The sequence below is a fragment of the Cucurbita moschata genome, unplaced genomic scaffold, assembly GCF_002738365.1.
Source record: "Cucurbita moschata cultivar Rifu unplaced genomic scaffold, Cmos_1.0 Cmo_Scf00047, whole genome shotgun sequence".
Lineage (NCBI taxonomy): Eukaryota > Viridiplantae > Streptophyta > Magnoliopsida > Cucurbitales > Cucurbitaceae > Cucurbita > Cucurbita moschata.
In genome coordinates this window covers 1253351-1278372 of record NW_019268563.1, presented here as the reverse complement: position 1 = coordinate 1278372, position 25022 = coordinate 1253351, and the positions used below count along the sequence as shown (strand labels likewise).

The window sequence follows — 25022 nt, the reverse complement described above, 5'->3', positions numbered from 1 at the left end:
ATGTCTCATTGAAGTCAAAAACCAGCTCGAATGGAGCTCAGAGCGTCTAGTCCACGCCCCAAAAGCTACAACTTAACCCAAAAGTACAAAATACGTCTAAAGTATCTCACTCGTTCGGGTTTTACTTAATTCGATCCGTGCCCGTTATAGCCTAAACCTAACTCTTCCCTTGTTTATTGAAAAGAATTGAACGTATAAAGAAAAACAAAATTGAAATAATTTTTGTAATTTTGTTTTTTAATAGAAAAAAAGGTGTAAACGTGAAGGGGTGAATGTGGTGGCCGATGGGTCCATTTTCTGTGCACTCTCAAGGACCGTAACAGGGAAGCCGTTGGAGCTTCGAAGTCCTCCGATCATACCTTTTTGTTGCCTTTCACGCTCTGTACTCATACCTTCCTTCACCTTTCTTCTTCTCCTCAAATCCACACACACCAACCAATTTCATTGCCAGAATTCATTCTCTCTATGAGATTTTACACTTCGCCTCAACATGTTCAATTTTGAAGATGAGCTGATTCTTGAACCCGGAGTTTCGTGGTTAATCTGGATCCAGCTTCTTGTTATCATCCTCATCTTCGCGCTTTATTGTCTTACCGTTTTTGCGGTTGATTTCTCCAAAAGCAGTACTGAGATCAACTCCTCTGCCGCAGTTGCTTCGTCTTCTACTAGTCGGTTTGTTTGTGACGCTGCTCGCAAGGGGAAGAATCTTCCGAATCAGAACTTCAGAATTGACTCTAATCGACCGCGGAAGACGCAGGTATGGCGTTTCTCGGCTTGTGTTTTTTACGACTTGTGTAAGAATCTTTGCATTTGTGGCTGGTTATTCTCGGAAATTTAGGAATTTTTCTTCTGCAGAATCCGGTCAAATCTGTTGCTATTTTACTCTATTTTCCAATTTTGGATTTCTAGATTCCACGATTGCTTCAGAATCGATTTTATGGTTTTTCCCCCCTAGATTGATTGGATTTTTGCAGAGTAATGGGTGAGAATATAGGGTGGACAGAATGTTTGGGTTTCATTATGAATTGAATATTTCGTTTAGGCTATACAGGAAAATCGGTGTTGATTGTGCCGAGAGGTTCCTGTGATGCTTGAAAATCCGGGAGGGGTTTTCCATTTTGTAGAGTTCCTTAGCTACCCATGCGAGCCGTCTGTCTAATGCCCAAAAGTTTCTCTGATTCAACTACCCTTTCCAGCGTAGAACCCTAATTCTTGAGTAAGAGTTGGCAGAGAACGAACAGCCTGCCCTAAGGCCTCGCGAAACTGTAATGTATGCACAATTGGATGGATCCATAATTCTGCAGGAAGGTTTTACTTGCGCTACCTATCCAAAATGATTCAGAATGAAAAATTCGTTCGGAATAAGTTTGAATGAGTCTTTTATTGTTAGTGGGTTGTTATTATTAGGTTTAGAAGAGAAATTGTTGGGATTGTTAGTGGATTGTTACGACCACTCAAGGTATTTTTAGGGTTTCCTCTTTTTAGAAATTTATTAATTTTATCTTCTTTTTAGGCCTATAATTTTCTAAGCATTCAATATCAGATATTCACTTTGAGTTAATTTGTGTGTCCACAATATTTGGTATCAGAGTCAATCATAGGCCTGATAAAGCATAGTTGCAGCTAACTGAAAGTCAAATATTGATAAAAGAGTGATGACAACAAAAAATAAGTTTATGCAACCTTCTTGGATGGTCACCACGATCATTGGGCAATTTTGATAAGTTTATGCAACCTTCTTGGATGGTCACTACGATCATTGGCAATTTTGATGGGAATTTTCTACATTCAAAAGCATATTAGAGCTTGGTTGAAATAGGAATCCGAGTTGCACCTCTTGAAAAGACATGGATAGAGGCATAACATCGTCTTGATGAGCAAAAACTCAAGGACATGAAAGCAAAGAATTATCTTGTTCAGGCATTGGATCGTTCAAACACGTTCTAAAGAAAGACACATCCTCGTTCAAACACATTCTCACAAGACACATCCTCATTCAAACACATTCTCAAGAAAGACACATCCAAGGAGCTCTGTTAAGAAGAAACGTCAAATTCAACTTGGGTTAAACGAGTTCACTTACAGGCATGGAGGAAGGAATTTGAGACACCCCACATAAAGGCAGAAGAGAAGCTCCAAAGTTGAAACTCTCACTCTTCATTGACCTCACCAATTCCTTTCTCGAGGGACTCAACTCATTACTTCATCTTCTTCTATGCAATGGTAAAGGAATGGACAGCTTCATTACCATGGATGCAATGCTGATATCAAAGAAGAAAAACAAACATAAATAATCAGTTCTGTTAATGCTCGAAAGGTACAATTCAGAGCAATGGTGTTAGCCTTTGGAGAGGATTACTCTCTCTCTACTTGATTCTTCCTGCCCTGTTGATCACCCCTTCCTATATTCCTATCTCCTGTAATTAACTAGCCAGCCCAACAAGAGGTGGTAATGGACGATGTGATCCTTTTCTCAAAGAAGAAAACAAATACGGATTGGGTATTTTATTAATGCTTTCAGAGCAATGGTGTTAGCTTTTCGTGAGGATTAAATATCTACTAGATTCTTCCTGCCCCCCTTAGATCACCCCCTTTTAAGCCAACATTTTTGTAACTAGAATTTATTTTATCATTTACGTTTGGAGTGTTTACTATCCAGGTAATCATTGCTGCCTAATTAATGTCGCTTACTGACCTTTCGACTATTAGATGGTGAAACGAAATGAGTCAATCCCTTGAACCAGAATTTTATGTTTTTCATTAAATTAACAGTTGTTCTACTACGGAGTTGTATACTCTTTACTGTTAATTGATACTAAATTGATTTACATTATGTGGCTAATTGCTATTGTGATATCCCATGTTGGTTGGGGTTAATAGATGCTAAATTGATTTACATTCCGTGGCTAATTGCTATTGTGAGATCCCATGTTGGTTGGCTAATTGCTATTGTGAGATCCCATGTTGGTTGGCTAATTGCTATTGTGAGATCCCATGTTGGTTGGGGAGTTCTTCTACGATAGAGTCAATACTCTTTGCTGTTAGTAGATGCTAAATTGATTTACATTCTGTGGCTAAATTGATTTACATTCTGTGGCTAATTTTACTGAGTTGTTGCTGTGGCTAAATTGATTTACATTCTGTGGCTAATTTTACTGAGTTGTTGCGCGATCCCAAATCCGTTGGGGAGTAAAACAAAGCATTCCTTATAAGCAAACACCCTTTAAAAACCTTGAGAGAGCTCGAAAAGGAAAGCCCAAACCCACAGCTAGCAAATATTGTACTTTTTGTTATACATCTTTAGCCTACGAATAGGCAAGTAGTATGTCTTCCTAGGGTGTGCTTTGTACATTCCCCTTTTAGTTTTATGTAAAGGAAGAACTGAATTCAAGTTGGCTTGTAGCATATATCTTGTAAAAACGAATTTCAGTAGTCTCACTTGAAGTGAGCTCTTGCATGTTTTGTGTATTGGAACCTAGAATTTACCATTCGAGTGCATTCCATTTCTAGATTCAAAATGTCTGAAATTGTAACAAAACAATATGCAGGTCTCTAAGGATCAAAGCATCAGGGGGGAGATAACAAGTAGTACGAGCAGGAGAGTCACACAAGTGGTAGAAGGCGCTGTAGTAGGAGGGGACGGCTCTCAAGAAACCAAGGTAGATCTTCACCCTTGCAGTTATTTCAGGCTTGCTAAATCAGCTTTTCTCAGGTGCCTGGGCTTGGACTCTTCAACTGAGATCTCAGTCTCAGATGAAATACAAAGACAGGAATCAAGAAAGTCCCAATAAAGTTGATGTATGTTCCACTTTTCCCATCATATGAATCCTTAAACATTTTGCTCGTCAGCTAATTGTGTCTTTATACCGTAATATATCTTTTCAAAAAGGTGAAAAAAAAGAGCAGAATTATGATTCTTATACTGCATGCGAGATCGAAATTGACTGATCCATCCAAATACATACGCCATTCTCAAAGCATATAATTCTGGGTTAGAGTCTGTTTCATTGTCTTAACATGAACTTAATACTTGTTAGGCGAGGATTAGGAGTGATATTATGAGTTGATGCCCCTTTGCATTTAATCAATTTGGTTTGAGAGTGTTTTTAATACTCGTGTTTGTGTTTGTATGCTTACACAACCCCTTGTGGGAAGAATATTACCCATTTAAACTATTTTGCAAGGCAACAGCTAGTGCGAGAGGGTGGGAGGAGGGGGCAGAGTGACGGAGAGGTTTCCTTTTGAACAAGAGGAAGGGAGTAGAAAAGGAGCTATAATTAGGGTGAGATTAGATCCTCAGGTTGGAGGAGGATGGAGTATTCAGGGTGTGGAAATCTCCCTTTGGCGAAATCTCCCCAGCAGATGTGTTTTAAATATGTGAGGACTGTGAGGTTGATTCTGATCCTCGGGTTGGAGAGAGGAAAGGTTCCCTAGTAGATGTGTTTTAAAACTGTGAGGTTGATCCTGATCCTCAGGTTGAAGAGAGGAAAATGGTATAAGAGTGTGGAAATTTCTCTAGACGTGTTTTAAAATTTGAGGTTGATACTCAGGTTGGAGAGAGAACAAAGTATTCTTTATGAGGGTGTGAAAACCTCTCCCTAGTGTTTTAAAACTGTGAGGTTGATGACAAACGTAAAAACTCGAGAAGCTGACAATATTTACTACCAGCGGGTTTGAAGGGTTACAATTTCATGTGAAGTAAACAACATTAATGACTTTTTTGGTTCTATTTTCATTTCAATTGATTCATTTTAATTAAGGTATAGAAAATAAGCCATTTACAACGATGAGTACTAATTTCATTAGCAAGTCCTTTTTTGATCTTGCACATTTAGTAGCGTTGAGTTTGGTAGCGTTGAGTTTGAGTTGATTTCTTAATTTATAGAATGCTCTATAGCGTTAGGTAAAAACAAGTTCTCTTACATGCTTGTTTTTGACGATTTTTTTTTGTCAAGATTTTTTAATTCAAATATATTTGAACACATCAATTTTTAGTTGAAACCATATTAAAATTTATTTTACATAAATTTGTAAGTGCATTTTTAAAGAAATCAAACTGATTTATCTTTTATAAGAATCACTTGAAAATTGATTCTTTGAAAAATGGTTTCAAAAGTGAACACGGAAAGCTATTTTCTAACCCACTTTGTGGTAAATTGAAATTTGTCCAAATCATTTTAATTTAGATGTAACCTAACCTAACAAATAGAATCACTTTTCTAGAAAATATAACAAAAAGACATAAAAAGTTAAAAAGAAAAATATATTTTGAAAAAAGAAAATACTTCAACTAAAAGATATACCATATTTATTATAAAATTTTGAATTAGAAAATATAAAGATAAATAACCACATGAACTTATTAATTAGAGATGTCTATTTAATCGGTAAGAACGGGACTTTATAAGGACCTGTCTCGAATGAGACAGAATAAAAATTTCTCTTTGTTAGCTAAATGGGGTTAGGAGCAAAGTTATTGTCTCCGCCCTCATATGCATACCTGTATGTAATGATAAAAATTGAGTTTTTAGAAATTATATTCAATATTATATCAATATTATTAGATCTTTTATGATTTTTTTTAACCTAAATTATTTTGAAAAATGAAAATGATGTATTAAAAATTCTTCCAAATGATATAAATAAATAAATAAAAAATATATATATTAAAAATAGGAGAAAAAATTCCTACAAACCGAATTCACACGAATTATACTCGGGAAATTTGCACAATGCTCCCTACAAAAATAAATGAGAAATTTCTTGAGAAGTGTATTGAAATAAGAGGCGGGGACATGGATATGGATGAGAAAGGTTTCCACGTCCCCACCTTACCCCACCACATGAACATTTCTAATGCGAACTAGAATATTAGTCAACTAGTTAAGACATATATTCTCGAGCATGAGGTCACCCCTTTAAATTTTTCACTCTCAAAGGTGGATGAATTGTTTATTAAAAAAAAAAAAAAAAACACCTTATATCATAACATTTTTTAAAATAAATTTAAATCACATTTTAAAATATTTATTTTAGCAACGTTAAAGTGAATCGACATTAAATAAATTAAAATAATATAGCAATAATCAAATTTCCACAAAAAATTAAATATATATTTTAAAATTGGAAGAGAATAAATTTAAAATTTTGGATACCGAATTAATATTTAAATAAAAAATAAATAAATTACACATCATCTAGTTGACTAGTCGGGCGATTGGAATTTTGAGCGGCTTCTAATATCTTAACGTCAGGAGGCATAGGAGAGCTCATCAGCCGCATTCATCTTTGTTGACCCCAACAAATTTCTTATACCCATAGTTCAAACGGCCTGCTGGATCAACACACAACTACTCCGATTCGAATGCCAGGTAATCGATTTCATTGATGAAAAAAATTTGAAAAATCGTTGTCACAAGGACGATTTTGAATCCCGGAATCGTCTGCTTGTTTACCTGAGATTGGACGAATTTTCTTCTCGAATATTAAAATGGCAATGTCAGAATACACATTTGAATGTTGTTCCCGATGAGATTCAAGCTTCTTCTGGGGTTTCTTCACGCTGAAATTGGGTGCCCCAGATCCGCCGTTCATTCGATTGGATTTCTGAATCTTGACGTGATTCCTCAGCTTCTCACTTCCCTCCTCTGATCTTCGATTGACTTTGGTTCCGAGTTTCCTGGAAAATATGAAGTTAGTACCGTGTTCTCTTGCTCTTTTATCTCCTTTTAATCTGTTCTGAATTTGAAGATGTCAGTTAGTGGTTCTGTTTTGTATTGGATGTGTTCTAACAGTTGGATTGTTCCTGCTTGAGAAATGGATTTGTTTTGTGCTGGTTTAATTTATTCTCTTCATTTCAAGTGGTGGGTTGGATCTATCTGCTTTTGATGATGTTCTGTATTCATTTGTTCAGTTTTGTTCCAAATTTGGTTGAAATAGTTTCTTATTTATGCAGAAATATGAAGAAAACATATTCTGTTTTAATTACTTCAATTATTAGTCTTCCTAGTTTCAAAATGTTCTCTGTTTTGTTAAATTGTGCTCATGTGGGATCCCATATCGGTTGGGGAGGAGAACGAAGCATTCTTTATAAGGGTGTGGAAACCTCTTCCTAGCAGACGTGTTTTAAAACCTTGAGTGAAAGTTTGGAAGGGAAAACCCAAAAAGAACAATATCTACTAGCGGTGGGCTTGAGCTGTAACAAACGGTATCAGAGCCAGACACCAGGAGATCTACCAGCAATGAGGCTGAGCCTCAAAGAGGAGTAGACATGAGGCGGTGTGCCAGCAAGGACGCTGGACCTCGAAGGGAGGTGGATTGGGGGTCCATATCGATTGGAGAAGGGAACGAGTGCCAGCGAGGACGCTGGGCCCCAAAAGGGGTGGATTGTGAGAGCCCACATCGGTTGGGGAGGAGAACGAAACATTCTTTATAAGGGTGTGGAAACCTCTCCCTAGCATACACGTTTTTAAACCTTGAGGGGAAGCTTGGAAGGGAAAGTTCGAAGAGGAATATCCACCAGCAGTGGGCTTAGGTTGTTACATGGAAGGAAAAGTCTAAAGACGACAATATCTACTGAACATTGACTTGGGCGGTTATAGCTCATTTACTATCTTTTTCTTTATTTTCTCTTGTAATCATTTATTTGTTTTTGAGACGTAGGTAAGATTTAATGTTTAAGGAAGTACTATATTAGGCAATACTGTTTTATATTGAATGCTTTTACTCTTAGGTTGCCAACATTTCCATCCAACTCATAATGGCGTTGTGATAGAAACACTATATTTGGTCGCTGAATTCACCAACACTGTTATTCAATTCCTTACACCATCTACTAATGCACAGGAACAAAAAAATGTATGGGGTCTCCATCTCTTTGCTTCTTATCAACCTGGCAGCTATAATGGAACGCGCCGATGAGAATCTCCTACCGTCGGTTTACAAGGAAGTCAGCGAAGCTTTCAACGCCAGCCCATCTGATCTAGGATATCTTACATTCATAAGGAACTTTGTGCAGGGATTATGTTCACCCTTGGCAGGAATCCTAGTTCTTAAATACGACCGTCCTAAAGTTCTTGCAATGGGGACGTTTTGTTGGGCCCTTTCAACTGCTGCAGTCGGTATCAGTCTCGAGTTTAAGCAAGTTGCATTCTGGAGAGCCCTGAATGGCTTTGGCTTGGCTATTGTGATTCCAGCACTCCAATCTTTCATTGCTGATAGCTACACGGACGGTGTTCGGGGTATGGGATTCGGCTTGTTAAGCCTCATCGGTTCACTGGGAGGCATCGGAGGTGGTGTCCTTGCAACCGTTATGGCTGGTCAACAGTATTTCGGCATACAAGGATGGCGCTGTGCCTTCATTCTCATGGCTACATTGAGTGCAATAATCGGTATCCTTGTTTACATGTTTGTAGTTGATCCTAGAAAAACAATTAGCAACATTCAGGACAGTTCAGATAGGTACCGCCTGAGGTTTGTTTGTAGTTCATTTGATCTCTTTTCACAAGTCTATGTTCTATTATCTAACTTGCTTGGTATCTGGCTACAGGGATAGTTTGATAAACCGAACCTCGTCTAATTCATCGTCGATATGGTTCGAGTCTTGGAATGCTATGAAAGCCGTTATGAAAGTGCGTACATTTCAAGTCATTGTCCTGCAGGGGATAGTTGGATCACTGCCTTGGACAGCCATGGTGTTCTTCACTATGTGGTTTGAATTGATCGGTGAGTATTGTTTTCGATTTCCCCGTCTCCAATGAACCGTATAATATAATCTTGTGACCGAAAAGTTAGTTAGTATGCTCGCTGTATGTTGTTATAAATATGACATTCCTTGTCGGGTAGGTTCCGACCTGCACGAAACCCCGGTTTCGTTGCTACCGCTGGCTTTTGAAGATATTCCTTCTGTTCTTTCAGGTTTCAGTCATAACAGTACCGCAGTTCTACTTAGTCTTTTTGCAGTGGGGTGTGCATTGGGGTCTCTCATGGGCGGTTTAATTGCGGATAGGTTGTCAAAGATCTATCCTCATTCTGGCAGAATCATGTGTGCTCAATTCAGTGCTAGTATGGGCATACCATTCTCATTGTTCCTCCTCCGAGTCGTTCCGCAGTCTATCGATAGCTATCTCGTCTTCGCCGTTACTCTCTTATTGATGGGATTAACTATCAGCTGGAATGGCACTGCTGTCAATGCTCCCATTTTCGCCGAGGTTGTCCCAATGAAACACCGAACCATGATATATGCGTTTGACCGTGCGTTTGAAGGTTCGTTTTCATCGTTTGCTGCTCCTCTGGTTGGTATTCTCTCGGAGAAAATGTTCGGTTACGACAACGCAGCTATAGGTTCGTTACCGAAGGCTCTTGCATTGTCGAAGGGACTTCTTGCAATGATGGCAGTTCCTTTCGGCGTTTGTTGTTTGTTCTACACGCCATTGTATATATATTTCAGGCTTGACCGCGAAAATGCTCAAATGCAGAGTTCTAAAGGTACTAAACTCATTGATGACCTTTAAGGAACGGTCTGAGATCTCACATCGGTTGGGGAGGAAAACGAAACATTCTTTATAAGGGTGTAGAAACCTCTCTCTAGCAGACGCGTTTTAAAATCTTTGAGAGAAATCTCGAAAGAAAAAGCCTAAAGAGGATAGTATCTGCTAGCAGTGGACTTGGGCCGTTACAAACTGTGTAGGAATGTAGTAGTGTAATTCCACTGCCATTATAGTTTCTTTTTCCCTTTGAAGCCCATTCATTTTTCCTTTTAGAATGTTCTGCATATGAACATGACTCAACATTTCAGGATAAATTGGGCATTTTGTTGAGAACCATGAAGGATTAGAGACATAACTGTGCCTTCATTCTTTCTTTTTACTCGCATTGGTTATTGAGAGTGTGTTTGGAAGTGATTTTAACGATACTAGTAGCTTACTCGTAGGTAACAATACACCTGGATGTTTGGTTCTACACTAGAAGATATTTTTTTCGATGTTTCTATAATAAGGATTTAAAGGTGTTAACGAGACTAGTTTAATGTTCGATTTTACGGTTTTAAACATAAGTTTTCGGAGCATGTTTGAGAGTTGACTTTAAAAAAATTGGTGCGAGAAGTTTGAAAACGTCTTTTGACATGTTTTAGGTACCTATGCACCTTCTAGAGTCATTAAAAGCTATGTTTTTATTGGCTTTAATGGGGAATTAGGCACATCTAGGACACATAATTAACATATGATGTGGTCTAAGTTCATTAGGCTTATGTAGATAGGCACATTGAAGTTCATTTTGGGGTTCACAAGTCATTTAGACACAATGTAGTCGGGTTTTGGTGTGGGTACCGCATGGTCTCGTCATTCTCCTACATTTCTTACGACATGATTATGTTATTTACTTCTCGCTTCAATGAGTGACGAATACGATCCTTTCCAACATGCTTTGTCCTCACTCACATGCATCTTAAAAAAATTATCGGGAGGTCACTCAACATAGAATTACTCTAAGCAAAACACGCTTAGAGTAAAGAATACATTTCTTTCCAGCATGATTTGTCCTCACCCACTTGCATCCTAAGAAAATTCTCGAGCACGCTTAACTGTGAAGCCACCAAAAAGGAAGGTGCACCTTGTTAGTATAGATAGTAACTTTTATTTCCTTTGAACCTTTCTTAGTTATCTTATCTTCAAAATCACTTTCATTCATATGTGGTCTCAGTTCATTCATGTATTTCTTTACTCAGGTGTCGCAGACAATTCTTCGTGAAAGCTTAATGTTGTATTGTCAATGGTATCGAGCATGTATAACTTTAACTCTCCAATAAATTGACAAAATGAGGTACGAGTAGCAATAGAGAGCTATACTTCTTTACTAGATCCAAGAATCGTTCAGTTGAAGGTTTTGTGTATGATATTCGAGAATAAGATGTCTCTAAATAAAATATTTAGAAATCAAATAACTGTATTTTTAATTTTATATAATTATTATTTTTTGTTAGTTAATTTATTAAAATAATTTTAATTAATTAAATTTTCATTCCTTTTTAAAATATATTCACTACTAAAAGAATATTTATAAGAAAATTAAATAATGTAATTTCCAAATATATAAAATTAAAGTAAAAAAAAAATTATTTACCAACCATACAATCAATCATTACTTAAAGTATAAATAATTGGACAAAACAATTGAATATCTTTAATATTTATTTTTCAACGCAATTAAAACATTTTAATAGAAATTAAAATAAAATAAGTAAAATAAAACATAAATGCCCTACGCTAGTCTACGAAATTAAATGCAGTCTACCCTATACTAACCTATACTAACCTATAATCTACGAAATCAAATGCAATCTACCTTATGTATGTGCTATGGTCTCCGAGTTGCAATGCCACCGTCTGCCGTACATGAGAGCATTATCTTTACCTGGAAGATGAGAGCATTTCCTTTGTGCGACTATCCTAAGCGGAGTAATTAGATGTGTATTTACTATTCTACACACGACCCACACATGCGAGTATGGACCTACCAGTCAGTTCATACACCTCCTAGACCCCTTTCTGGTCGGACTAGCATTCTTTGGTGCTGTTGCCTGATACTTAGTAGGAATAATGACCATCGCAACATTACGATAAACATAATGATCGTTTTCGTGCCTCATAGAGTACGCATCTATACTATCGTAAAAGGGGAGATTCCCTGATGCATGAGGTCCCAACATTTTCATTCATTATCATGCAAAATAACCCCCTTTCGTTTATTCTTCATATCATATCATTTTTATCGTAGCTTTAAGTACATATATCGGACTTGTGCATCATGCCGAACATCCTCTCGCATATCATTCGTGTCATGTCATACATGTATTATATCATAAACATATCGTTCCTCCCCACGTGCCATATCATATCATAAACCATATCACAATATGCATCATATCATTAAACATATCATATCGTTCACATATCATATTCACAGTTATATCATATCATAAGCATATCGTTTTATAATATTTTACATATAACAAACATATGACACGTGCGTAAAAAAAAAAAAATATATTTAATATATTATTCGAGATCCATAAATTTCTATACTAGTTTCGAAAAGAAAAAATTAAAAATTAATATTCTAAAATATATTGGAGAAAATATATAATTAATTTAAAAGTGTTTAAATTAATATTTTAAAGAAAAATATTTAAATATTGAATAAGTTAAATACAATCTAAATAAAAAAATTAATAAATATTTAAACATTTCTTATATCGGTGTTTTAAAACTGTGAGGTTGATAGCGATCGTAACAGATCAAAGTAGACACTATCTGCTAGTTGTGGGCTTAGACTGTTACAAATAGTATCAGAGTCAGACACCAAGTGGTGTGCTAGCGAGGACGCTAGCCCCCAAGACACTGGGGGTAGATTGTGAGATCTCACATCGGTTGGAGAGGGATACATGCATTATTGTCTGTTCATGCAGTGGGGGATACACCTTCTCCTTTTACGATAGTACATACACGTACCCTACGAGACAGAGAAACGATCATTATGTTTACTATAATGCTGCCATGACGATCGCTATTCCTAACGGGTGTCCAGCATCAACAGCTACCCGAGAATGCTTGCCCGACCAGAAAGGGACCTAGGAGGTGTGCGAACCGACTAGTGGGTCCATACTCGCACATGTAGACTGTGTGTAGGGAAATTAAGTACACATTCAATTGCCCACTTAGAATAGTCGCCGTAGGAAAATAGACGGTTAATCTATACATTTGTCATTAATTTATTCAAAGATTATTATTATATTTATATGAGTGACATTTATATTTTTTTTTTTTCTTTTTTTTGGTCATACACAATGCGTGTTGGCAACTCATCCATAAATGTAGGATGTGACCGAACACTAACTCAAATAGTTAACGATTCATTCAATATCATTTCTCGTTTAAAATATATTCTATCGATAGAGTTAGGCTCAACGTCAAATAATGTATGCTCGATGAAATCACTCGAGGTCTAAAAAATTTGAAATTAAAAAAGATGTTACCCTTACATTCGTTTCACGAGCAAAGCACGACCATAAGTCTATCGAATATTTCCATATTTGTATTCACATTAACAACGTTTTATTTAATATTTTCAATATCTCTTCGATTTAATATCGTGCCCTTCAATTTGATTCATTAATTGATACCTTCTTTTGTACTTTTGTCTTTTTTTTCTCTTGAATCAATAAATATTGTGTGGGTTCGAACAAGAAAGTAGTTGTGAATAAATATGATATATTAAAATAATAACAAAGAGTTGTATGGTTAACTCTATCTCAAACACACGATTAGTAGATATTGTCCAATTTGGCCTGTTACATATCGTCGTCAGTCTTTGGCCTCATGGTTTAATGTTTCGTCGTCAGTCTTTGGCCTCATGGTTTTAATGTTTCGTTCCCATTTCCAACCGATGTAGGATCTCACAATCCACCCCTTGGGGGCCAGCATCCTCGCAAGCACATCACTTGGTGTCTGGCTCTAGTTCCACTTGTAACAGCTCCCTACTTGGTGTCTGGCTCTAGTACCACTTGTAACAGCTCCCTACTTGGTGTCTGGCTCTAGTACCACTTGTAACAGCCCCCACTTGGTGGTGTCTGGCTCTAATACCACTTGTAACAGTCCCACTTGTCTGTCTCTAGTAGCACTTGTAACAGCCCCACTTGGTGGTGTCTGTCTCTAGTAGCACTTGTAACAGCCCCACTTGGTGGTGTCTGTCTCTAGTAGCACTTGTAACAGCCCCACTTGGTGGTGTCTGTCTCTAGTAGCACTTGTAACAGCCCCACTTGGTGGTGTCTGTCTCTAGTAGCACTTGTAACAGCCCCACTTGGTGGTGTCTGTCTCTAGTAGCACTTGTAACAGCCCCACTTGGTGGTGTCTGTCTCTAGTACCACTTGTAACAGCCCCACTTGGTGGTGTCTGTCTCTAGTACCACTTGTAACAGCCCCACTTGGTGGTGTCTGTCTCTAGTACCACTTGTAACAGCCCCACTTGGTGGTGTCTGTCTCTAGTAGCACTTGTAACAGCCCCACTTGGTGGTGTCTGTCTCTAGTACCACTTGTAACAGCCCCACTTGGTGGTGTCTGTCTCTAGTACCACTTGTAACAGCCCCACTTGGTGGTGTCTGTCTCTAGTACCACTTGTAACAGCCCCACTTGGTGGTGTCTGTCTCTAGTAGCACTTGTAACAGCCCCACTTGGTGGTGTCTGTCTCTAGTAGCACTTGTAACAGCCCCACTTGGTGGTGTCTGTCTCTAGTAGCACTTGTAACAGCCCCACTTGGTGGTGTCTGTCTCTAGTAGCACTTGTAACAGCCCCACTTGGTGGTGTCTGTCTCTAGTAGCACTTGTAACAGCCCCACTTGGTGGTGTCTGTCTCTAGTACCACTTGTAACAGCCCCACTTGGTGGTGTCTGTCTCTAGTACCACTTGTAACAGCCCCACTTGGTGGTGTCTGTCTCTAGTAGCACTTGTAACAGCCCCACTTGGTGGTGTCTGTCTCTAGTACCACTTGTAACAGCCCCACTTGGTGGTGTCTGTCTCTAGTACCACTTGTAACAGCCCCACTTGGTGGTGTCTGTCTCTAGTAGCACTTGTAACAGCCCCACTTGGTGGTGTCTGTCTCTAGTACCACTTGTAACAGCCCCACTTGGTGGTGTCTGTCTCTAGTACCACTTGTAACAGCCCCACTTGGTGGTGTCTGTCTCTAGTACCACTTGTAACAGCCCCACTTGGTGGTGTCTGTCTCTAGTAGCACTTGTAACAGCCCCACTTGGTGGTGTCTGTCTTTAGTACCACTTGTAACAGCCCCACTTGGTGGTGGCTCTAGTAACACTTGTAAGGGCCCCATAGGGTCACTTGTAACAGCCCCACTTGGTGGTGGCTCTAGTAACACTTGTAAGGGCCCCACAGGGTGTCTGGCGCTCTAGTAACACTTGTAAGGGCCTCACATGGTGTCCGTTTCTAGTACCACTTGTAAGGGCCCCACATGGTGTCTAGCTCTAGTTCCACTTGTAAGGGCCCCACATGGTGTCTAGCTCTAGTACCACTTGTAATTGCCCAAGGCAACTGCTATATAGTTGTCAACCTCACTGTTTTAAGATCTCACAAACCATTTGGGTCAAGTGTCCTTCTACCAACGTGGGATCTCACAATCCAGTCCTACGAAGTGAACATCCTGCTCGCTCTTGTTCTCGTCTACAAGGGATATGGAATCCCACCGCTCCAATGGTTCGAAAGATTTTTCTAAACGAAACTTAATGGTGGGTGAGAGTATATACTTGATAAGTTGGTTCACACAAAAGCAACAAAATGGGTATGCTATGGCCGGCAGTATAGATATATTCTTTGGCGAAACGGATGAGCAAATGTGTCACGATTTTGGCACAATAAAGGGAGATTTGGGATTGTGATACGAACCCAATGGGCGTTGGCAACGTCATCCATCCAATCTTCACACTTTTCCCCCAATCCTTCTTCCTTCCTTGGTTGGTCTCTGTGTAGTGCTTCACCCACCACCAAACCCATCTCCATTTCTCCTCCACGTCTATGGGTTTCTTTGGTGGGCACTGCAGCGTGGACTCTACAGCCCTTTATTGACTCTCTCCTCACCCTCCTCTCTTCATTTCTGCTTTTGGGTATCCATTTTTGAGTCTCAATATCCATCAATCTCGAGCAATTTTCAAGGTTACGATGAGTGCGGTGAGTTTGGCAGCGTCGCTTCAATCCTGCTCCATTTTCACTCAAGCTTGTAGATCCAGTAGTTTTCCATTGAAAAGAGGGTCGAAATCGTTTGTGATTTCGAGGCAGAGGTTATCCAGTTCCTCGATTTCGTCTCTTTCCGTCTATGCAGTTCTAGCCAAGGAGGAGACTGTGACGGAGGAGGAGGAAGGGAAACCTACTTTCAATTTCAAGGAGTATATGGTTCAGAAGGGGAATTCCGTGAATCGAGCTTTGGATGCTGCGGTTTTTCTTCGAGAACCATTGAAGATTCATGAAGCGATGCGGTATTCTTTAATGGCGGGCGGGAAGCGCGTTCGTCCTGTTCTTTGCATCGCGGCGTGTGAACTCGTCGGCGGGAATGAATCCATGGCGATGCCGGCGGCTTGCGCTGTGGAAATGATACACACAATGTCCTTGATCCATGACGATCTTCCTTGTATGGATAACGACGATTTGCGCCGAGGAAAACCTACAAATCACAAGGTATTCGGCGAGGACGTTGCTGTTCTCGCTGGAGATGCGCTTTTGGCTTTTGCTTTTGAGCATGTTGCGGTGTCGACCATCGGCGTAGCGCCGCCGCGGATCGTTCGAGCAATTGGAGAGTTAGCGAAGTCGATTGGGTCTGAGGGCCTCGTCGCCGGCCAAGTTGTTGATATTAACTCCGAAGGAGCGGCAGATGCAGGCCTTCAGCAGCTTGAATTCATCCATTTGCATAAAACCGCCGCGCTTTTGGAAGCGGCAGTGGTTCTTGGAGCCATTCTCGGCGGCGGATCGAACGAGGAAGTTGAGAAACTCCGAAACTTCGCCAGGTATATCGGATTGCTATTTCAGGTAGTGGATGATATTCTGGATGTCACAAAATCTTCAAACGAATTGGGGAAAACTGCCGGGAAGGATTTGGTTGCTGATAAAGTTACATATCCAAAACTCATGGGCATTGAAAAATCAAGGGAATTCGCTCAAAAATTGAACAGAGATGCTCAGGATCAGCTCTCTGGGTTTGATCCCCAGAAGGCTGCTCCATTGATTGCTTTGGCTAATTATATTGCTTATAGGCAAAATTGATACTCTCTCTGTGTTCTGGAATTGCATTAAAACTGAATCTTGGGGCTTCTGAATTTGAGTTTGATATCAATTTCTTCTTGAATTCTGGATTCTGGACTCTGTGTTCTTTGCCGTTCTTGTGATCTTCTCTGTAGTTTAGTTTAGTTCTTTTTTTGGTTCAACCCTTTTGTGTATCTTTCAGTGTTGTACTGATACTCATAAAAGCTCTCAAAATCTGTATTGAAACACTTCCTTTATGTCAATCACAACTACTTATAGCCATTATGTTAGCCATTTTTACAATGAACATGTTCTGGAATTGCTGGTTCTTCAAACATGTTCTTCATGTTCTGCAAATGCTGATATCCATCCTCATTATGTCCGGCTGTTCTTGTCTGTTGTAGCTCTCTGAACTATGTCCTCTTTGTCAATGAATTTGATCGTTCAATTGTAACTGTTCAAGCCCATTGTTAGCCGATATTGTTCGTTTTGGGTCGTTGCGTATCGCCGTTAACCTCACGATTTTAGAACATGTCTACCCCGACCAGTGCCAGATCCTACGTCGGTTGGGGAAGAGAACGAACTATTCTTTATAAGGGTGGGTAAACCTATCCCTAGTAAATGCGTCTTAAAAACCTTAAGGAGAAATCCGAAAGGGAAAGCCTAAAGAGGACTATATCTACTAGCGGTGGGCTTGAGTTATTACATGGTGACGCGTTCTAATAACGCTTGTAACGGGCCAAAGTGGACAATATCTACTATTACAAAAATGGTGTAGCTTTGTACTTCTCAGTCTTTTAAGGGGCAGGGTCGGGGTTAGTAACCGAGGTCCGTGAAGTCTCGAGGTGGATTTCGGAGAGTTGTTTAGCCTGTGTTCGGAGTTCGGGTTTGGTAGCCTAAATGAAGAGTTGGATTAGGTATGTGGTTTAGGGTTGATTGAATATCTATAATCTCCTGTTTCTAATCTTGTTTTGAACAGAGCTCATCTTTGGATGGTTGATGATAGCTCACAAGCCTCGTCTTTGGTGCTTTGCGGCCAACACAATGATTCAATAACTCATTTTTCTTGAATCAAAGTTTCTTCTATTGCTCTTTGCAACTTCGTTACCATTCTCTATTACTTTTGAAAAAAAAGGAATCAACTAAGAACAATACACGATAAAAACGTTCGGTCGAGAAAATTTTTTGGTCATTAATATGTGGAAAAAAGTTTATCTAGTAGCGGAGTAACAGCCTGAGGCCACCACTAGTAGATATTTTCCGCTTTAGCCCGTTATTTGTCGTTATCAGTCTCATTAAAACGTACTACTAAGAAGAGGTGGAATCAGTATGTAGATGAATCATATAAATTTTGGTATGCTCAAACTTCTTAAATAATGGTTATCTGTCGGTGTCGTTAAGATTATTCTGACACTAAATTTAGACAAATCTTATAAAAAAAAAAAAAAATTATGATTACTTAATTATCCATTTTGAATTTTACTTTCTTAATGTACATATTTTTGTATTAAGGTAATTATTTTATACAAATACGACAGATCTAATTTTGAAAAATATATTATATTATATGCTGACGTAACATTTCATAATTATTACACCAATTTCATTTTTTTCCATATTATTTTATAAAAAAATTTGGCGTATTCGTTGTTGATAACTCCTCTTACTTTTGTTATTTTGTATTTTTTTATTATCATACATTTCCCTTATTATTTATTTATTTTTATATTTGTGCTGATGTCATTTTTTAATTTTTGCCTCAATCCAACGTCATTAATCTAATCGGCCTACATACCGTTTGTGTTTGGCTCTTCGAATGAGAATCTATTTTCTGAAAGATTCTGGCCTTCGTGCATTGGTGGATCTCCGAGATCCTTTCGATGACCCATGTTGTGTTGAAGGTATATCTATATGATCCGATTGATTGCATAAAACCCGCAGTAGCAACGGAACAAGAGAAAATATACATGAAAGGAAATTCTACTGCTCGAAACAATGGACAAAAACAAAATTACAAGTTTCTGATAAAAAAACGAGCAAAAAAACTTAGAGAGTCGAAAGCTTGCCTACTACAACCCACATTCGGTGACTTAAAAACTGTTGAGGACGTTTGACCGTTTATTATAGCAAACCAGTTACTATTCTTACTCGTGCTCAGTTACTCGATAGCAAACCAGTCCACACTCCCATGGTTGTTTCTCTACACTTGCTGATGGTTCTCCTTTCTCTTATCCTACTCTCTATAGATCTCTTGTTGGCGTCCTTCAGTACTTTACTACTACGCGTTCAGATATTGCCTATGCTGTCAATTCTGTTAGTCAATTTTTGCATGCCCTTACTGCAAATCACTCTCTTGCTGTCAACCATGTTCTTCGCTGTGTCAAAGGAACACTTCACTTTGGTCTTAACTTTCGTCCACCCACTATTTCTAATGCGCTTGTGGCTTATTTGGATGCTGATTGGGCTGGTTGACCCGATACTTGTCGTTCTACATCCGGCTATTCTATTTATCTTGGTAACAATCTTGTTTCTTGGAGTGCCAAAAAGCAACCTACTGTCTCACGCTCTAGCCGTGAATCTGAGTATCGTGCTCTTGCCACGACTGCTGCCTGAACTTCTTTGGGTTACGCATCTTTTGCATGACCTCAAGGTCCCTATTTCACAACCGCTCTTACTCTTATGTGACAACAAAAGTACTATTTTTTTTAGCTCTAATCCCGTTTCTCACAAGCAGGCCAAACATGTTGAATTAGATTATCATTTCCTTGAGAACTTGTTATTGCTGTCAAATTTGTTGACATCTTCATAAAAAGTGTTTTTCGACCTCTCTTTGAATTTTTCAGATCCAAGCTTCACGTTCGTTCAAATTTGACGTTCAGCTTGCAGGGGTGTTAAGGATATTTGACCGTTTATTATAGACAAATATCTACATATTTGCCCTTTTATTAAAGGAAAATATATTATATTCCTTTATTATTCCGATTGTTATCGGTAAATGATTATAAATAGACAACTTTCACCACCTAAAACATGTTTTTGACCTTAAAGTAAAGTGATCATTCCTAGGTCCAACGTCGTCAACTGGTGACGACCTGCCTTCAAAGAGGTAAAATAGTCTTCCTCACACTATTCATACTATAACTAGTAATGCGATACAAGTCATTCCCGAAATACGCTTGAAAAAGAATATAAATCATACTATCTATTATAGGGTATAAAATTGTACTCTTCATTCGACCCCAACTAGTTCACACACCGGCTTCGATGCATCACGTCCGAATTCACCACATTGGAGTTGGGTTTCGATGCATTCCTTCTTGGGTTTTCGGTCATGCTTGTCTTTGCATTTTGATCGATCGCTGCACATCATTGAAATTTTTGTTGTTATTTTTGTATGTGATTGAGATCTTTGTCGTTCTTAGTAAAGAGTTCGGAGATATTTTGGTTTACACTTTGTAATAAGGATCATGGTGTTCTACGAGTTTCAACTAGATCTATTATACGATTCAAAGCTAAAAAGATTTAATACGTGTTCATTCATCATCTACAAAATTGGATAGGCTCCGCTTCAATCTCAATTTCATGTGTTACAAGCTGACTCGAATGAGGAAAAACCATTTGGAGTTTTGAAAGTCAACATTTGCAAGGTTGAAATGGAGCAGTTCGTTACCATAAATAGCACTTGATTGATAATTTATTTGAAAAGTCAACATTTGCAAATTTCATTATGTACGCTCGATAAGCTCAAGTAATGGTCTATACGTGATTCCTAAAGCTCCACAGCGGCCCTACACCATTGACTCGTCTCGATCAAGCAGTATTTTCTACATAAGGTTGAAAATCAATCTAATAAATATAAAATTACTCCATAAGTAGGACCCGCTCCGAACAGTAAGGAGATTCTCTATTTATACGGGAAAATCTGAGAGGAAGTGGAGAATATTTTTTCTCGGTTAAATAAATGGAGTACAGGACGAGATTATATTCTCCATCCCCGTCCTCCACCCAATTCTCAGTCCCGCTCCACTTAATATAAATATATTTTTAACATATTAAAAATAAATATTTAGCTAGGATGGAGATGGGGCGGGGATGGGATGGGGAAGGTTCCTTCATCTCGGCCCCGTGGACATCTCTATTATTGACATGCTTATACCATTTTACAAGTTAAAACTTGAATGAAAACCCCGAACAACTTTCGGATAACAAGGTCAAACAGACCAACTCCGCTCTCCCATATGCTGGTTCTCCTTAACCTACTCTCGGACCCACACGCCTTCTTCCTCCTCCTTGCACCTACGATAGAAATTTTCGAGAACTTTTGCATTAATTCCCTTTTTGTCCCACACATGAAATCTTATCCACTAATGTAGATCGATTTTGGTCCGTTGATTTCAAGTGATGCATAAAATTCCCCCCTTATATTTTTCCTTCTTATTTTAGCTTCCACAACTTCATTTAAAATATCCAAAATTGAAAATTAAAAATTAAAATAAAATATATTTTTCGTATGCTTTGAACTATATATATATATATATATATATTTATATTTAAATCAATAAATCTAAATTTTTTATATTAATGTTTCTGAGATATAATAGAAATTTCGATCTCTTTACACGTTGTTAGTAACCAGCCTCGACCTCGACTTCAAATCAAAGCAAAACTTACTTTTAAAATTTAGTGATTTGGTTCATATTCGATCATCTGGTTTAGCCAAAATGGATCGAATTAGATCATGTATATCCCTACTGTTTAGTCTCTTCCGCCTCCCTGACTCTCAATCTGACTGCATAGCCATCAACGACCCTTCTCCTCTCATCACTACCCCTCACATCTTGTCTTGCTCGCTTCATTTGTCGTACCATAGGTGCGGACCTTACCATATCTATCTCCTCTAAGGGTGTATACGTGTTGGGTTGGTTTTGAATATAATACTTTTGTCACATCCATTCAGCATCCCGCCGAGCTCCCTCAAATTGGTTAGAGCATCATAATTCAAATCATTAGCTATAACGACCCTACGTTTTTGCTTAAGTATAAAACCGTCACTTATAATTCAAGGTGAAAATACGTTTAGAATCTCGGGTCTCTCAAAAAATAATAAAATAAAAACTAGGAAAGATATATTAAATCATTAATTGAATTATTACAATTTAAAAAGTGATAAAAGCATTAAAAATAATAAATTGTAGAATACATAAATCATCACCAACTTCAAAAGAGATCAATACAAAAGAGAGAGAGAGCGCAAGAAAATCAAATATCAAATTCAATTATGATATCAAACCGCCGCTGTATGGCACGGCGGTGGGCGGCAGCCATTGATCTCCGGCCAAGATTTCAGACACCGTGAAGATATTAGCAACGGTGGCGTTGATTACCCCGACAGCCCACTGTGCCCGTTGCGAAGTGTCGGAACCCGGCCCGGAGTTATCAAACTCGGCGTAATACGAAGTGTTCAAATTCAAAGTCCCGTCCCACTCTTTCCACCCTGCAGGGTCGATGAAGGCATCGATAAACGACTGCATGTAAACTGTTCGAGAAAATTCCTTCCACGGCCGCCCTAAGTAGCTCTTGGTGGTGGGGCTAGCGGCGAGGTCGGGAGTTGGTTTGATGGTGCATTTGTGAATGAAGATTCCGGTGTTCTGATTCTGGTCGGTCCGGCCCTGTGCTGTGAGGGCGTTGAATTGCCCGCTCAGAGGGAGGCGAGCGTAGATGTTGCAGTTTTGTAAGACGACAGCGGCGTTGCCGAAGATGAAGTCGACCGTGCCGTAGATGTCGCATTCTCGGTAGAATTGGCGGAGGGAGTGAGCGTATAGAGTGTCTTGGTATCCTTCGAATATGCAGCTGTAGAACGTCGTCATGTCGGCGCTCACTCGCAATGCCACAGCTTGGTGTTTGATGGCGCCGGCGGTGTTGGTGATGGTTAGGTTTGCCCCGAAGAACCCTGTTCCCTCCACGACTGCCACCAAGAAAGATAGAAAGTTCATGAACCTATTCAAGGAAATCTGAAGTGTAACAGCTCAAGCTCACTGTTTGTAGATATTGTTCACTTTGGTCCGTTACGTATCATCGTCAACCTCACGGTCTTAAAATGCATATGTTAGAGAGAGGTTTCCATACCCTTATGAGAAATGTTTCATTTTCCTCTCCAACCGCTGTGGGGGACCCAACGTTCTCGCTAACACACCGCTCAATGTCTGACTCTGATACCATTTGTACAATTCTGAGCGGTGTGCTAAAGCGAGGACGCTATGTCTCCAAGGGGGGTGGATTGTGAGATCCCACATCGGTTATAGAAGGGAACGAAAAAACCTGTCCCTAGTCGACACGTTTTAAAATTGTGAGGTTGACACTAATACGTAACGAGCCAAAGTGGACAATATCTACTAGCAGTGGACTTAGGCTGTTACAAATGAAATCAGAGCCAGACAGCGGGCAATGTGCCAGCGAGGACGTTGGGCCCCCAAAGAGAGGTGGATTATGAGTTCGTACATTGGTTGAAGAGGGGAACGAAACATTCCTTATAAGGTGTGGAAACCTCTTCCTAATAGACACGTTTTAAAATTCTGAGGTTGACGACGATATATAACAAGTCAAAGCAGACAATATCTACTAGCGGTGGCCTTTGGCTATAACACGAAGATAATGGAAGAGAGACTTCAGCTCAAATTTGAGCTTTTGAAACAAAGGGTTTTTTTTTTCCTCTTTCGATCAATTTTGAATACGAGGGAAGAGAAGTCAACTCATATTGTTTCATCGTAAAATATTAATATAAAACGTCATAGAAATTCATAAATTTTAAAATTAGGAATGTGTCGAAGAGGAACTCACTGACGGTCGCGCTATTGAAAGTGGTAGAACCATCAACGACATTCTTGTTCCCGGTGATGATAGTTCTGTTGTTACCTTCTCCGATCATCAACACGTACTTTTTACTTTTCGGAACCACTACGCTCTCCATGTAAATCCCGGCGGTGACGAATATCAAAAAGTACCCGTTCGCGGCGGTGGATTTGTTCGGAGCTGCCGCAATGGCGTCATTGATGGTGGTGAAGTCATATGCTCCATTTTGGTCCACAGCAACAACACCTATTGAACAAAGAATCAATGTAGATTAAGAAAAATCAAATTTGCATAAGAAAAATTCAAGGGTTCTTACCATTGACCAAAATGCCATCATCAGCATAATTGGTCTGAAGAAGCCTTCGAGCCGCCGGCTTCTTCCCATGCACCAACCGCTCATAATAGGCGCGGTCTTTGGGCGACATTTTGAGCTTCAACGGACCTTTCCCGAACCCAAAATGGTTAGTTTTTGGCAACTTAGGAGCCTTCATGTTCTTAGAAACCCAACCCATTTTGAACAAAGAAAGGTACAAACTATAAAGCTGTCTATCAAAGGAGATAGCTTTCACCACCTTATCAACAAAGCCCAAGCCCAAGCCCGAGCCTGCTAAGCCATCATGGCAAGTATCTATGTTGGTGATCACTGCGCTAAGCAAGGATATCATCTCATCGGCTTGGTAAAACGGAAGGGCATTGGTGGTGGTGTTGACGGTGTCGACTGTGCTCGATATGAAGTCGAGGTTGGCCACGGCGAGGGAGCGGCAATCATGGAGGGCCGAGAGGGAAGGAAATAGGGTAAGTTGGAGATCAACTAGGGTTACAAAGGTGCGCGCTTGGACCAAGGCGTGATGGAGAGTGTAGCGACAATGGGAGTGGACGGAGGCCGGGGAGGAGGGGAGGAAGGATTTGCAGAAGGACGGGGAGGTTGCGGATTGGCAAACCTCGACCGTCGGAACGGCGGAGGACGAGGTGAAGAGGAAGAGGAGAGAGAAGAATAGGAGGAGAGAGATGGGATTTGAAGAGGAGGCCATGTTGGTGTGTCTTATGGGTTTGATTGAGATTGTGTTATTTATAGGAAGCAATTTGTGTAATGAGAAGGAGAGAAAGAAGGAAACGTGCATGCAAGTATATGTATATTATTATATGAATATGGTTTAGTTGCATACACAAAGGCCAATAATTTTGAGGTTTTGCCAATGTTCATTGTCCACGTCTAATCATATGCTCCTTGCCCACCAGCTAGCATCTTATATGTATCAAAATATATATATATATATAACGATCGTTCTTAAACTATTCATGAATCATGATAATTACACGGTTTAATTTTTAGTTTGATTAATCATCTTCTCGAATTATGAGTTTTGTTAGAATTGCAC

General features: G+C 39.3%; 4 protein-coding genes across 9 annotated transcripts; 3 read left to right on the top strand and 1 right to left on the bottom strand.

Annotated features, from left to right (window-relative positions):
* Nucleotides 1–253: 253 nt before the first annotated feature.
* Nucleotides 254–4316, top strand: LOC111434961. Of its 4 annotated transcripts, none has more exons than XM_023072299.1 (3): nt 254–757; nt 3549–3798; nt 4196–4316. In XM_023072299.1, the coding sequence occupies exons 1-2, from the start codon at nt 491–493 to the stop codon at nt 3789–3791; spliced, it is 510 nt and encodes a 169-aa protein (XP_022928067.1). In that variant the 5' UTR covers nt 254–490; the 3' UTR covers nt 3792–3798; nt 4196–4316. The 4 variants fall into 4 exon arrangements, with proteins under 4 accessions (XP_022928067.1, XP_022928065.1, XP_022928066.1 ...); XM_023072297.1 differs by having other exon boundaries at nt 4192–4316; XM_023072298.1 differs by having other exon boundaries at nt 4185–4316.
* A 1900-nt stretch (nt 4317–6216) lies between these two features.
* Nucleotides 6217–9839, top strand: LOC111434960 (protein spinster). Of its 3 annotated transcripts, none has more exons than XM_023072295.1 (4): nt 6217–6693; nt 7846–8460; nt 8549–8724; nt 8917–9839. In XM_023072295.1, the coding sequence occupies exons 1-4, from the start codon at nt 6689–6691 to the stop codon at nt 9510–9512; spliced, it is 1392 nt and encodes a 463-aa protein (XP_022928063.1). In that variant the 5' UTR covers nt 6217–6688; the 3' UTR covers nt 9513–9839. The 3 variants fall into 3 exon arrangements, with proteins under 3 accessions (XP_022928063.1, XP_022928062.1, XP_022928060.1); XM_023072294.1 differs by having other exon boundaries at nt 7846–8472; XM_023072292.1 differs by lacking the exon at nt 6217–6693 and having other exon boundaries at nt 7838–8472.
* Nucleotides 9840–15393: 5554 nt separating this feature from the next.
* LOC111434962 (geranylgeranyl pyrophosphate synthase, chloroplastic-like) lies at nt 15394–17088 on the top strand. Its single transcript, XM_023072300.1, has one exon. It carries the CDS (start codon nt 15721–15723, stop codon nt 16813–16815), a length of 1095 nt encoding a protein of 364 aa, XP_022928068.1. The 5' UTR covers nt 15394–15720; the 3' UTR covers nt 16816–17088.
* Nucleotides 17089–21993: 4905 nt separating this feature from the next.
* LOC111434929 (pectinesterase-like) lies at nt 21994–24674 on the bottom strand. The gene is made up of 3 exons (XM_023072251.1): nt 23960–24674; nt 23632–23889; nt 21994–22759 (listed from the first exon to the last, which is right to left on the bottom strand). The coding sequence occupies exons 1-3, from the start codon at nt 24672–24674 to the stop codon at nt 22071–22073; spliced, it is 1662 nt and encodes a 553-aa protein (XP_022928019.1). The 3' UTR covers nt 21994–22070.
* Nucleotides 24675–25022: the final 348 nt, after the last annotated feature.

Excerpts from the sequence above, each read along its gene's own strand:
- LOC111434961 (XM_023072299.1), top strand. The coding sequence starts at position 491 with ATGTTCAATTTTGAAGATGAGCTGATTCTTGAACCCGGAGTTTCGTGG. Across the intron at positions 758-3,548 it reads ATCGACCGCGGAAGACGCAG|GTCTCTAAGGATCAAAGCAT; the intron begins GTATGGCGTTTC and ends AACAATATGCAG.
- LOC111434929 (XM_023072251.1), bottom strand. The coding sequence starts at position 24,674 with ATGGCCTCCTCTTCAAATCCCATCTCTCTCCTCCTATTCTTCTCTCTC. Across the intron at positions 23,890-23,959 it reads TGATGGCATTTTGGTCAATG|GTGTTGTTGCTGTGGACCAA; the intron begins GTAAGAACCCTT and ends TTTGTTCAATAG. Across the intron at positions 22,760-23,631 it reads TTTCAATAGCGCGACCGTCA|TCGTGGAGGGAACAGGGTTC; the intron begins GTGAGTTCCTCT and ends TCTTGGTGGCAG.
- LOC111434960 (XM_023072292.1), top strand. The coding sequence starts at position 7,838 with ATGCACAGGAACAAAAAAATGTATGGGGTCTCCATCTCTTTGCTTCTT. Across the intron at positions 8,473-8,548 it reads TCAGATAGGTACCGCCTGAG|GGATAGTTTGATAAACCGAA; the intron begins GTTTGTTTGTAG and ends ATCTGGCTACAG. Across the intron at positions 8,725-8,916 it reads TATGTGGTTTGAATTGATCG|GTTTCAGTCATAACAGTACC; the intron begins GTGAGTATTGTT and ends CTGTTCTTTCAG.
- LOC111434962 (XM_023072300.1), top strand. The coding sequence starts at position 15,721 with ATGAGTGCGGTGAGTTTGGCAGCGTCGCTTCAATCCTGCTCCATTTTC.